The sequence below is a fragment of the Microplitis demolitor genome, chromosome 6 (assembly GCF_026212275.2).
Source record: "Microplitis demolitor isolate Queensland-Clemson2020A chromosome 6, iyMicDemo2.1a, whole genome shotgun sequence".
Lineage (NCBI taxonomy): Eukaryota > Metazoa > Arthropoda > Insecta > Hymenoptera > Braconidae > Microplitis > Microplitis demolitor.
The window spans coordinates 22,129,292-22,143,563 of NC_068550.1; the positions used below are offsets into that span (position 1 = coordinate 22,129,292).

At 26.3% G+C, this 14,272-nt stretch overlaps 2 protein-coding genes across 2 annotated transcripts; one reads left to right on the forward strand and one right to left on the reverse strand.

Moving 5' to 3' along the window:
- The first annotated feature begins 2,591 nt into the window (after positions 1–2,591).
- LOC103569737 (DNA repair protein XRCC3) lies at positions 2,592–8,172 on the forward strand. The gene is made up of 3 exons (XM_053739982.1): positions 2,592–3,687; positions 3,787–3,917; positions 7,575–8,172. The coding sequence occupies exons 1-3, from the start codon at positions 3,474–3,476 to the stop codon at positions 8,007–8,009; spliced, it is 780 nt and encodes a 259-aa protein (XP_053595957.1). The 5' UTR covers positions 2,592–3,473; the 3' UTR covers positions 8,010–8,172.
- A 150-nt stretch (positions 8,173–8,322) lies between these two features.
- LOC103569729 (RNA pseudouridylate synthase domain-containing protein 1) lies at positions 8,323–14,043 on the reverse strand. The gene is made up of 4 exons (XM_053739981.1): positions 13,755–14,043; positions 12,251–12,494; positions 11,128–11,404; positions 8,323–11,058 (listed from the first exon to the last, which is right to left on the reverse strand). The coding sequence occupies exons 1-4, from the start codon at positions 13,929–13,931 to the stop codon at positions 10,911–10,913; spliced, it is 846 nt and encodes a 281-aa protein (XP_053595956.1). The 5' UTR covers positions 13,932–14,043; the 3' UTR covers positions 8,323–10,910.
- Between the last annotated feature and the right edge of the window lie 229 nt (positions 14,044–14,272).

The window sequence follows — 14,272 nt, forward strand, 5'->3', positions numbered from 1 at the left end:
CTCATATATTCATGCCATCGATTTTTTTGTATCATAATTTTATGCAGAATACAGGCTAAGTGTCGGAGGCATTGCTGAGCACATCGGGTGCTGCCTTTGGCGGTCGTATACACCGGTATACTTAAAAGACATTTCGCTTAAATTTGACCGAAAACTTAGCTCCAGGTATTCGCATTAATTTTTGTGCAATTAACAAAAAATTTTGTGAAATTAATTCATCGTTATGAGCGGCAGAGGCAGCCGAGCGGTTCTCGTTTGGCTCAAGCGATCACCAAAGTTAAGCAGCATCCAGCATGATCGCTACTTGTTTGGGTGACCACTTAGCCACGCGTTGAGCTCGAGTGGAGGTTTCTGACCGTTAGGCGCGGGATGAGGAGCTAGTGATCGGTTAAATGGGAATTTTATGGACCACTAGAGCCTCACCCAAACCGAACTGTACTGGCAATGGTTTTCTCTGTGGTTTCCCTTGCCCCTGTACTCCCACAGCCACGGTGGGGAGTAGGGTATCACCGTAATGATACAGTACAGTATACGCACAAGTCGGGCCACAGCCGCACAATGAAGGCAGAAAAAGTAAGCATCTGCAATATAAAGGCAAAAAGTGTAAGAGGCTGAGAATGGCTATACACTGGAACAATTAAAAAAAAATAATAATAATAATAATAATAATACATTCAAATAGTTTATAAAGTTTAAATAAATCTTATTTGTATTTTTATAATTAAATTTTGTTTTTTTACTGCAATAAACCTGATCTAACCAGATTGATTATCTTATCACCTGGCCTCCTCACTTAAGACGCGTTTTCATTTGTTTCTCTATTCGCACTCAACTGGATAAACGGTACTAAAATGAAATGAATTATTCATACTAACAGTAATTGTCCAGAATCAGGGTTTCCACTATTTATATCAAGCAAAAATCCAAAAATAGACAAATCGCTATGAATTAAGTTACATTCTTTAGCGTTTGCCGGCAGATTGAAGATACCTGTGCTTTATTAGGTGTTTTGTAAGCCACAGTAAGTTATAAGTGTAGAGAAGAGTGGGTCAATTGAACCAAAAATACTTTAACATTTTTAACTTCCCGCTAAGAAAATCGACGATTTTCAAAAATTTCGGGAAGTTATTGTTTTCACCCCGATTTTCGAAAATCGAGTTTTCATCAGATGTCGACGTTTTGAGGTTCTAGGAAGCTATTCTGACTATTTTCAGAATGATGTCCGAGTGTGTGTGTGTATGTATGTAAACTCTTTGTAACTTTTGAACTAATGAATCGATTTGGATGATTGAGGTGGCAATCGAAAGAGCTTGTTGGCCTTCAACTTTCCTGAAAATTTCAGATTATTTGATCGAATGGACTCGAAAATATTGGCGAATTACGAAAAAAAAAAAATTTTTTTTTTAGTTTTTTATTGATTTCTCAAAAACGACTTATACGATCGACTTCAAAATCTAATCAGCTCTAGTACTCAATAAAACGCGTCGATTGCCACCTCAAACATCAAAATCGGATAATTCGTTCGAGAGTTATCGCGGGAGAAAGAAATGGTGAAAAACGGTTTTTTCTAAATATTTTCGAAACGACTGACGCGATCGATTTCAAATTTTAATCAGCTCTAGAACTCAATAAAACGCGCCGATTGCCACGTCAACTGTCAAAATCGATTGATTAGTTCAAAAGATATCGGCGCTGAAAAGTTAAAAAAAATAACATTTTATGTTATTTTTTCCGGATAAATCATAATATAACGTACTAAAATGTGCCTGATATCATACCAACTCATCTTTTTTATGGTTTCTTTCGATCATATAATGTCACCGAACTTGGTTTTTAGTTTAAATCATATTATCAACAAAAAAATCGATAAAACGTAGTTTTTAATATTTTTATCGGATATTTCATATTTTATTGTTTCTTACATGAGTCAGAACTTATTTAAATCTTGATTTTGATCCCTGACATTGATTTCTGCCTCAATACACTTATTTTACTGAACATAATCAGGAACTAAATTTTAAAAACCGCTTCATTGATGATTTTCGATTCTTAAATTTTCAAACTTCAGCATAACAGGTAACTTGTTAGAACTTGAAAAGATCGTAAAAAAACAATTGCATGTGATATCATTTTCGAGCTCGAAAATATATCTACTCTAATGTTTTCGAGCTCTTTGAGGTCGAAAACAGCGGAAAGTTTTGGGGCTGGCCCGCAGGGTCAACCGACAGACCGATTTTTTTTTATATGAACAAAAGCAAAATGATAATTTTTTTTTTCTAAGAAATTATAACTTATTATATAGACTATCATTTCTCATAAGCACATAACTTAACAAATGATGAAAATTTTTAATAAATACGAAATTGTACAACTGCATCAAATGGTTCAATCGTCCCCTGTGCGGTGGCAATTGAACCACTAGTCGGGGAAAATTGAACCAAGAGTATTAGAACCATCAACGAATGACTTTAATGAATAATTTACTATTCATTACAGCTTAAAACTAAAATTACAATACTTCTGATAATATTGATTATTTTATATAATATTTTATGCTATAACAATCACTTTTAAAACTTCTGTCAATAATATTATTTTTTTTCTTGGTTCACATTCTGTCAAAATGCGCGCGCATGTCTGATGCTCACAGTGTGATTCGTGTGGTTCAACCGTCCCCGAGAGTACTGGTCCAATTGACCCCATATGATTTTATTGAAATAATTAGTTTAAAAAAAATTATTAAATAACTATTTTACTAGAAGTAAAGATTGAAATTTATGACTAATATGTGTAAGAAGGTATTACAAAACAAATTTTAAGATTACATTTGGAAATTAAAAAATTATTAAACAATTTGTCAAGAGCTGAAAAAAAAGTTCAGATTCGAAATTTTAGTCAGGCTAAGATTTAGTGTATTAAAATGTAATCCGAAGAGGACGACTCATTTTTATATTTTTTTCGATTTTTTAAATTTACTGGTTCAATTGCCCCATGGTTCAATTGATCCCACTCTCCCCTAGTGTTTCGTATATTTTAAGTTTTTGAATTTTCGCGCCATCACATTCCGATGTCGATAGTTGGAAATTTTGCATCGATTATCGATGTATCGAATTCCAAAAACATCGATAGTTCAAACATCGATTTTTATCGCCCATCCCTACTGTACCGGTACAGAATAAACCTCAAAACATAACCACTTTACTAACAATTTTTTTATTTTTTTTATAATCATTTCAAACAACGTCATAATAACAATTAAATATAAATATGAAATTTTTAAAACTTTACAACAAAATAAATAAATAAAAAATAAAAAAAGTATTTATATTAAATTTTACTTATTAAGTTAAAGATGAATTTCACCGGAAAAAATTTTAGCGGTAACTTTAAATTGTGATTTGAAATTTAAAAATTATAAAATTCAGATCGTCCACAAAAAAATTTTAAATGAACAAATAAGTAAATTATAAAAAATGTCAAATTTTCAAACAGCCTACAAATTATCAAAAAATTTAAATGATAATTTTTTAACCACTGGCTGTAAAATAATTGATAATTTATTACGCGGTGGTATTTCGAGACGCGGGATTACACAGTTTTATGGCATTGCTGGTTCTGGAAAAACACAATTAGCTTTGCAATTATGTTTAACTTCACAAATACCGACGTCAAATGGTCATCAAGCTGGTAAAAACATTATTTTACTTAAGTATTTTACAATTACTTGTTAATTTATATTCTAAAAAAATAAAAAAACGATTAATTATTATTTAAATTTTATTCCAGGTGTTATTTATATTTGTACAGAAGCTAAATTTCCATCTCGACGTTTCCAACAACTATTACAAATGTCACCGATTGCTAAAAAGTATAATATTAATGGAAATAAAGTATTTATTGAACATATATCAACAGTAGTGAGTATTCAAATATTTATTTTCTCTGTTAGGAATTTTTTTTCGATTTTCGATGATTGTCATGAAAATTCAATAAAATTTATTAACTTTATATGAATATCGGTTTGTTTACATAATATAAAAAAAATTGAAGCGAAATGTTTAATGAAAATATGTTCACAGAAAAGAGGATTTCTTGATGGAAAAAATGTTTCTTCGCCCCAAGAAAATTTTCGCATGGTCAATTGGAAACAAAAATTTTCTTGGGGCGAGAAGAAAATATTTCTTGCGCCAAGAAAATCCTCATTCTTTATAATTGATCTACACGGAAAAATAGAATATTAAAAATTAATAAATAATAGTAAAAAGTCGAATCTGTTATCAATAATTAGTACTATTATGTGCTTAATGCAAAGTAGTTTGCTAATTTTTGTAAATTCCTAAAAATTACTATCAATTATTTCAAAAAGTAAGTAAATATTATTACTTTTAGATATAATACGTGACTTATTAGTGAAAGTTAATTAATTTATGGCGTAATCTATTAAAAAGTAATGATTGATCAAATTAAAAATTGGTATCTTAGATACTGATTTTTCCAGCCGACAAATTCCAAAAGTTACAAACTTTTATTTTCGAATTCGATATCACTGATCAATGATTAGCTTAAAAAATCATTTAAGGTAAATGTCCCAATACCGGAACGACGAAGGGTATATGACTGATTTTTATCGTTTTAAAAATATTCAAATAAATTATAAACCAAAATAATTTATTACATCATATAGAATAGACATTTACCAATTCAAAAATAATCAAATTAGTTCATTTTTCTTAAATTTAATATAAAAAAAAAATTTTTTTTTTTATGACACCCAAAAGACCCAATACCGGAGCGCTGAAATAGCATTGTCCCAATACGGGAATTCTGTTGTCCTAATACCGGAACAGTAAATAAAATAAGTTATTTTTTGCATTTATTCATGGTGAAAATATTAATAATTATTAAATAATATTAATGTAAAACGAGTATGAATGTAGAAGGCATCAGAGAACTTTAAAATTATAAATAAATAAGATAAATAATTACAAAATAATATTTACAAAAAAGCACTATTAATTTCAAAATTTTTTGAATTTGCATTTTTTAAAATTTTATATTATTAATTATTTACTCGATTTATTAATAATTTTAAATTTGTCTGATGTCTGCTATATCACACCCATAATGTAAAATGTATTTAAAATTTTAAAATGATTGAATATTCAATGAAAGTAAATATTTTGAACTAAAGAATAGAAACAAAATAAATCATTTGAGGTTATACTAGAAAAATAATTGAAAAAAAAACTAAAAACAAAAATTTATTTTTTATGATTTAAATTAAAGTTTATCTATACTTAATCTATTTTTTATAACAATTATACATACTACATTAAATATTAGGGCTCCAGTAATAATTAATATTGTACTTGATTTAGCCAGTCAATAAAACTGACCGTTAATGTCTATCGATAACATTAATATGATTGGCTGTTCCGGTACTGGGCACGGGTTCATTTTGGTGTACCAATAGACGAACACTAAAATTAATATAATAATACTATTTTTTTCATATTTTTAATATGTTTTCTTGAATTCTATGTCATTCAAGATGCATATACAAAAAAAAATTATTGAAAAGTAATTCTATGCATTTTCTATAAGCTTAAGACCATTGACTGATTTCTTAGCAAAACCATTAAGAGACATGAAAAAGTCATGAATCCGAGACTAATGCTCTAATTAACATTTTTTTTGTCATATTTTAAATATTTTCTAAAATCTATTTTATATCTTATTTTTTAAGTGAAAGATTAAGGTTTCAAATAAAGAAAGTTTTATTTAGTTTCATCGCGTACGAATTGAAATATAATATAATGATTATCGAATCGTTCCGGTATTGGGTCTTGTTCCGGTATTGGGACCTTTACCTTACTAGATACTGATTTTGTTGCTCATAAAAATACCGAAAATTTTTAACTCTTATTTTATAAATTCTATCCCATTGACTAATAATTAATATAAAATTTTATTTATTCGTTATTATAAATTAATTTATTACATACATATATCGGATAAGTGGTAAATAATAAAATGAAAAATACATATACTAGATCTTTATATATTAATATGTACGTTTACTAATTTTTCGGTTTCTCATTTTTAAAATTTTCTATGTTTATTTGAATTGTAATAACTGTAGATATCAATTTATCGATTCTTTTTCATATTAATTTTAATATACGAAATTACAAATTTTGCACTTGTATATGTATTAAATTTTGATATAAATAATAGCCATTTTGTAATATATATAATGATCCTGGTTTGATATTAGTATCGAATATACTAATTTTAAGTCGAAAATAAACTACAAACTATTCAAATTTTGGGCATCATTTTTTTTTCCATGTATATATTGAGTTGGGATTTAATCCAAAAAATTATAAAATAGAGTACTAGCTTTTTTTCTAAACTTTAATTAGTTTTTGATAATTATGAGTTCAAAATCGGGGGGAAAACAATAACTTCCCGAATTTTTGAAAATTTACAATTTTCTTAGCGGGAAGTTAAAAAAGAATTTTAACTTAAAATTCAGGTTTTTAGAATAACTACCTGTTATAAAATTAATTGATTTTTGGACAATCTCTGATTAAGAACAGTGTTTGGAAAAAATTAAAAAGAAAATTTTTTCAACGCTCTTTAATTATTCCATAAATTAAAAATCCTCCTAATTTATGAACATTAAATTCTTCTAAAAATTTTAAAAGGATTCAAGTTACTTAATTTTCTTAATACTTTACAATAATTTTCAGTTACCCAATAAGTCAAATTTTTTATAGTTGAAAGATTTGGGACTTCAAAATATAATATTTTTTTCAATACTCTCGAATATTTTTCAATCACTTAATAATTGAATTCTATTTTATACGGAGGTTCATAAGAATTAAAAAATATTACAATTTTTAAATTCTTTCAAATTTTTTTCAATCGCTAAATAATAGTGAAGTTTTGATTCCTGGAAAGATTTTGAACAAATAATAAGTAGTAAATTTTTATGAAAGCTTCCAAATAGTTTTTAATCCCTAAAAAAATTTTTTAATCGCTTTAAATACTTTTTAACTTTCGTTGATAATTTATAAAGATTAAAAATTATTCAAATTTTTTAAAATCTTTTCTAATCATCATTCTTAATCAGGGATTCGGTTTTAATGGACAGAAAAAAAGGATTTCTTGGCACAAAAATAATGTTGTGTTACGAAATGAAAAAAAAAAATTTCTTATGCTAAAAAATTTTTTATTGGCTTAAGAAAATTTTTTCTCTTTAAGAAAATTTTTGTTTTTAATTCATAACGCAAAAAATTTGTTAAGGCAAATAAAAATTTTTTAAGTCAAGAAATTTTTATTTTCTGACATTTATCACTTGAAAATTTTGAGCAATGTAAAGGAAAGTAAAAAAATAATTATATTTATATTTGATATTTTATTTTTTATCTAAAATTTAATTAAAAAATTCAAGTAATTTTTTTCAAATTTACAGTAAAATTTTTAATAATTTCTGTATGAAATCTTTCTATTCTTAAAAATAAAAATAAAGATAGTTACTGATTTTAAATTTTAAAAATATTTTCCAGGATGATTTGGAGAGTTGCATAGTCCATAAAATACCAGTTATGCTAACAAGAGAAAAAATAGGATTGATCGTAATTGATTCTATAGCTGCACCATATCGTGTTGAATACGAAACACTTAATTTAAAAGATCGCGCAAAAAGTCTGCGTAGTATTGGCAGAGCTTTGCATAATTATTCTAAGAATAATATCTGTATCATTTGCATTAATCAGTTAACAGCAGCAATCGATGATAATTTAATTACTGACCGAGTTTGTAATAATGGAACACCAGCTCTTGGTATTATTTGGGCTTGTCAAGTAACAAATTCATTCTGTTTTTGTAAATTTAACGATCAACGGCACATACATACCAGAGAATCTCCGTATTTAGACAGAAAAACTTTAACTTTTTGTATTAATAACGAAGGAGTCTATGGTCTAGATGAAATAACATAAAAAAATCATACAGTTTAGAAATTTTTTATGTAAAGTACAAATTTAAATTAAATATGGTTTATTTCTTATTTATCAAAAATAATTTAAAATGCGAATATTATTTTAGTGGAAATAAGTATTAATTATTAAGTTTAACGTTACTCTATAAATTCCAAAGAAATAACAGATTAGTGATGAGCAAGTGTTCAAATTTAAAAATTTTTAAATTTTAAAATAAATAGTGTTCAATTGCAAAATATTTTTATTAAAATAATTATTTATTTATTTATAAGATGATAAAGCTGCTGCTCCTAATTACCAAAAATAAAAGCAACATATATATTTATTGTTGAGTAAAAATTAAAAGTTTTTTCAGACGAATTATAAACATTCAGACATTCACGCACATATATGATTTAAAAGTGTTGATTGTATCACGTAATTTAAAGTGGAAGCGAATTCAAAAAATTGCAACCTATAATTATAAAAGACCGCTGATAAAAAGTTGTACTGATATAATGTTGGGTCTAAGTACACTGAGAGAAAAAAAATGTATATTTTCAAGAAAAAATGATTGATTCAAGTATTTTAGTTACTTACATAGTGCCAAGCAATTATTTTCTTCAATCAAGTATAATAATTACAGTAGAACCTCGTTATAAGACTATTAGTTTCTCTCTCAAACTATCGCGATATCTTGGTTATGAAAAAGACAGCATAGTGTTATAACGAGGTCCAACTGTACTTTGTTCAAATATTTTATTTACTTGCTTAATACTGATAAAAAAATTTATTTTGTCAAACGGTTAATTTCACGGCGAAAATATTGGTTTTACAAAAAAACTTTTCAAACAAAAGTTTTAGGAAATTTAATTTTCTAGAAAAAATATCTCTTATAATTTTTTTACACGACTAATATTTCCCGCGTAAATCCAAAATTGGGATTCATAATGAATGATTCAAACTTTTGTTAATTATGAAAATCTTTATTTTGAAATTACGGTGAAAATATGGGCCGTATAAAAAAATCATAGGAGACATTTTTTCGAGAAAATTAAATTTTCTACATCTTTTGTTTGAAACATTTTTTTATACGGTGAATATTTCCACCGTAATTGTAAAATTGAGATTCATAATGAATGATTAAAATTTTTTTTAATCATGAAAATTTTAGTTTTGAAATTACGGCTTTCGTATTAGTCCTAAAAAAAAATTATAAAAGAGATTTTTTTTATAAAATTAAATTTTAAATAACTTTTATTCAAAAAATTTTTTTATACCACCAATATTTCCGCCGTAATATAAAAAATTTCACACCATTTATTACCACATTTTTATTAACTCGCTTCTATCTATGTCTGTTCGGGTGGAATTTTGTAATTGATTTTAAAGTTACTTCTCGATGAGCTAGAGGCTTGAAATTTGGAACAAAGCTCAAAATTAGGTGACAATGCAAAAAAATGAAAAAAAATTTTTTTAAAATAAGAAAGAGAAGTACTAGAAGAGGAAGAAAAAAATGAAAAAAAATTGAAACAAATGAAAAAAAATCGAATACAAAATTGATAGTCGTTTGTTTGTCTGTTCAGTACGAATTTTTTATAATTAATTTAAAACTAATTTCTGGATGAGTTATATTTTTTAATATAGCTCACAACTGAATGACAGATAAACAAACACCGTGTAATAAAAATACAATGAAGGGGATGGAAAAAATGCGATGACTAGGACCTCCAGCACCATGAATAGAGTCATATATTCAAAATTTTTAACTAAAAAGAATCTGGCTTTGATTTGTTTAAATATTTTGAAGTATAAATCTTATAAAAAATGAGTTTGATATATTGGTAGGTAGAAATAGCGATTTTCTATTTCAGATTTGATTAAGTGAAAAGAAACTGAAATTTGTCGCATGTCTCCGTCATTATCTTACTCAGGCCTTTAAAATCGATTTCAAAATTTCACTTACACAATACTAAAAAGCAGAAAATAATTATCGAAATAAAAAAAATTTTGAATATACCACGTTTTTAAAACGAACTAAAAAGTATAAAATAATATTTCTCAATCTCATGAAGATTTAAAACCACATACAAATTCCGAACTTCTTGCAGATAGTCCTGAAAATTTATAATTGTGAATTTTTAATAGTTATGAAAATACTTGTAAGATTTAAAACGAAAAACGTGGGGCGCATGCAACAGATAATTGATGCATTAATAGTTTAACTAACAATTTTAATGCATTGCAAATAATATGAACTGATTTGTAAGTTTTCCATTGACAGCTCTTCTCTACACTTCTTATAGTTATATATTGCATGCGCCCCACGTTTTTTGTTTTAAATCTTACAAGTATTTTCATAACTATTAAAAATTCACAATTATAAATTTTCAGAACTATCTGTTAGATGTTCGGAATTTGTATGTCGTTTTGAATCTTCATGAGATTGAGAAATATTATTTTATACTTTTTAGTTCGTTTTAAAAACGTGGTATATTCAAAATTTTTTTTATTTCGATAATTATTTTTAAATCAAAGCTAAAATCCTGGCCTTAATTATTAGATATTTCGCCTTTTTATCTAATGTTCAGATTAGTTTTGTACCCTAACAAACATTTTTTTTATAAATAAATAATTTTACTGTACCTAAGATTTGAACCTCGACCGATCACCCGAGACTCGACGCTCGATACTTCTAGAAATTAATTACTGAAGTAAAGATAGTTTTCTTAAAATAAAAACTATCAATTTCATTTTAGAAAAAAAATTACTTATTTTAAGTATTTATAGAAACAAGAAAAATAATTTCTTGAATTTTTTTTTTCTCAGTGACTGATGTCCAAAAAGACTCAACATGAGAAGTTTTGTAAAATTCATTTGAAAGCCGCAATCTGCGGTTATATTTAAAATTTTTACTGTGATTTAAATTAATTTATCAATAATATCAAACGTATTATTATTTAAAGTACATATTAAATTAGTTGGTGCCCATTTATTACAGTAGTCATTGCTATTAAAAGGGTCCGATGTCCGGACATCAAATTTTTCAATTTCATTATCCAAAGCCAATCTGTAAAAATATTAGTATTAGTTTTAATAAAATATTTATTAAAAAAAAAACAAAATGAATAATACAAACCTAAAAGAATGTAAAAATGTCCTGTGAGGTTTTGAATCCTTTCGGTCACTATAAGTGTAATCACCAATAATAGTATGCCCGATATAATAACAATGAACTCTCAGTTGATGTCGACGGCCCGTATGAGGACGTAATAATATTTTAGTAGCTGGTTTACCATCCCGTAATCCTCTTTCAAGTACCAGTAATAATGTACAGCTATCACGGGGTTTAATACAATGGTTATCATCAATAGTACACATTTTTTTATTACCTAAAATTTCTCTGGTATCTTGACCTGGAAATATCATATATTAATTATAAATTAATTTGCAAATAAACATTACGTTGCTTACTGTTCAGTTGCCTACGAAATTTATTTTCTACAATTATATTGCCAGTAAATATAAAATATATAATTTAATTGCATAAAAAAATTATTGTAGTTCTATAGCTTACTAAAAAAATTTCATGATGTTCAATTGATTACTATTTAACTACGTGCCTAAACAATGAAATAATTAATGCAGATGAGCTTCTGATTTATTTCTCGAGGAAACCAAGTACTTGCTGAGAGAAATTATCAACGTTCAAGACCGATCACTTGAGAAAAAAGACACAGCTCCTCTGTAAAATATCAGAACCACGGTAATTTTCATAGTAGTATGACTCGCCCGGTCCATCATAAGATACTGGACTGAATCTCACAGATGTAGAAAATTACCTGATCAGGCGACTAATTTCTAATAGAAAACTTGGAATTTTCCAGGTACTATTGTGAAGACTGGTCCTGATATTTTTCGATCAGCTGCGTTTTTTTTCTCAAGTGATCGGTCTTGGTTGATCATTTCCCTCACCGTGCTTGATATTCTCGGCAAATAAATCAGAAGCTCATCTACATTAATTAGGAATTTCATTGATTTGTGTACGCAGTAAAACAGTAATCAATTGGACATCATGAAATATTTTCAAGTGACAGAACAGTCTGCAATTAAATTACATATTTTATATTTATACAGGCAATAAACCCGTAGAAAATTTCAGTAGACGAATAGTAAGCATTTTAATGTACAAAAAAATATTGTAGGCATTTGATACATTCAGCAAAAATAATGCAGGCAGATGCCTTGCACTAATTAAGTACCTATTGGTTTATTAATTATCAAATGAGATTCATTGATATGTCCATGAACTAATGCTAGATAATACTTTTTAACTTTTCTTTTTTCAAATGCCGTTGATGCAGCACGTGCTGAATTTTTATTTAATGCTATACAAATTACTCCACTTGTTGGATAGTCAAGACGATGCACAAAATAAAATCCATTTTTTAATAATGGGTTCGCTAAATGTGGAAACATTTTTTTTAGTTCATTTTCTAGCGTTTTCTGAAAAAAAAGCAATTAAGGTAAAAGACCCAGTTATTAAACCTGGCCCAGTTTCTGACCTTTTCAACTTTTTTCTAACTTACTTAAAAAACTATAACTTTAAAAAGAAAACCAATTTTTTCTTAATTTATTGTAATTTATTCTAAGCCTAATTAATGGCAATTTAAAAAACAGAAAATATAAACTGAATAAAAAAAAATATTTTAGCCATAAGTGGCTGAGGAAGCCATTTTTTAAGCAGAGTCTAAACAGTTTATGTTAGGAGGTACGACGTTTGAATCTGTGCACTAATTATCATGTAAGAAAAAAAATGTAACTAAAAATAGATGGATAGATCAATATTTAATTAAAATTTATTTTAATACATTTATAAAACATATCAAAGTGAGTTTTATTGTTGAAATTTGAGGGTCAATAACTAGGCTCAATTTTAAAGGTATGATTGAGTTATTGACCCTAAAATTCTAACTTACTGCGAGCGAGGTTATCTGTTTAATTACATGTCTATAAAATGTAACAATATCAATATTTATAGTTTTTTAAAATTATTTTCTACTATTATTCATCATACAGTGATAAATTAACATTTAATATTCACTTTTAAAAATAAAAGATCATAATTAGATTTTGAAAGTACATATTCTTGGAGTAATGAAATTATTATAAAAATAATGTAAATTTCGATAGTATTTAAATTGTTATGACTCTTTGAGTTGAGTAATATTTTTATTATGACAAAATTAATTTTTTTATTGTTTTTTTATTCAAGAGTTTAAAAAAAAGACAACGAGCTACGATGAAAAATAATAAGAACAGCCGCTAGTTAAAGTAACTTTAATTATTTATATTTTAAACATTAAAAAACTATGTTTTTGTTATAATAAATATTTAATTTATTTGTCTAGATAATAATTTAAGTTTTTTGAAACTTAGTAAGTACTTCATAGCCTAATCATGGTTTGTGTAATTTGAGGTCCAGAAACTAGGCCACTGGGGGTCAGAAACTGCGACCTGAAAAATTCTGAGGGTCAGAAACTAAGTCTCTGAATGTCAATTTTTAAAACGTCAATTTAAATTATTATTCGATTCAAATAATTATTTTACGCGCATGACTTTATTTGACAAATCATAAACTAGTCGATAGAACTATTATTTTATTAAATTAAATCTTTAATTATTATAGTATAACTCCAACCGGCACTTAAAAAATGTCAGAAACTGGGTCCATTAATAAAATAATTTAAAAATTAATTTGTTTACCTTAACCTTACTATTATTACTATTGACCACCATGTCATAGGGTTTGTTAATTATTAAATAATTACTACTACGATACAATACATTCGAGTCAGTTAATTTATTACTAACAATAAATAACTTTTTGATAAAATTAAAAATAATAATTATTTTATTTATGAACCATAACCACATTGCCATTATTTTTATATTTTAAAAATTATTCATGTATAAAAATATTTCATTTTAAATATCACTACTATTAATTATTTTTCATATTTAAATACAAATTACAATTATCATTCAAATGCAGTAAAAAATCATTTTTATTATCAGTAAATATTTTTTTTTTTTAAGTTTTAAATAACAATTTTTTTTTTTCATTATTGGCAACATTGAATTTACAATTTTTATTTTATAACAAAAATTAATTAAATTATAAAGTAATTAAAAAAATTAATTAAAAAGTAAACAAATAATTTAATATATATTTTTTAACTTAATTATTTATTTAAATAATTGTTTTAATGACATGCGCAAAA

What these genes read in the sequence shown, in the direction of transcription:
- LOC103569737 (XM_053739982.1), top strand. Translation starts at nt 3,474, where the DNA reads ATGTCAAATTTTCAAACAGCCTACAAATTATCAAAAAATTTAAATGAT. An exon ending in GTCAAATGGTCATCAAGCTG is followed by an intron (nt 3,688 to 3,786) that starts GTAAAAACATTA and finishes ATTTTATTCCAG; the next exon opens with GTGTTATTTATATTTGTACA. An exon ending in TTGAACATATATCAACAGTA is followed by an intron (nt 3,918 to 7,574) that starts GTGAGTATTCAA and finishes AATATTTTCCAG; the next exon opens with GATGATTTGGAGAGTTGCAT.
- LOC103569729 (XM_053739981.1), bottom strand. Translation starts at nt 13,931, where the DNA reads ATGGCAATGTGGTTATGGTTCATAAATAAAATAATTATTATTTTTAAT. An exon ending in GATAATTAATAAACCAATAG is followed by an intron (nt 11,405 to 12,250) that starts GTACTTAATTAG and finishes TGATATTTCCAG; the next exon opens with GTCAAGATACCAGAGAAATT. An exon ending in ACATTTTTACATTCTTTTAG is followed by an intron (nt 11,059 to 11,127) that starts GTTTGTATTATT and finishes ATATTTTTACAG; the next exon opens with ATTGGCTTTGGATAATGAAA.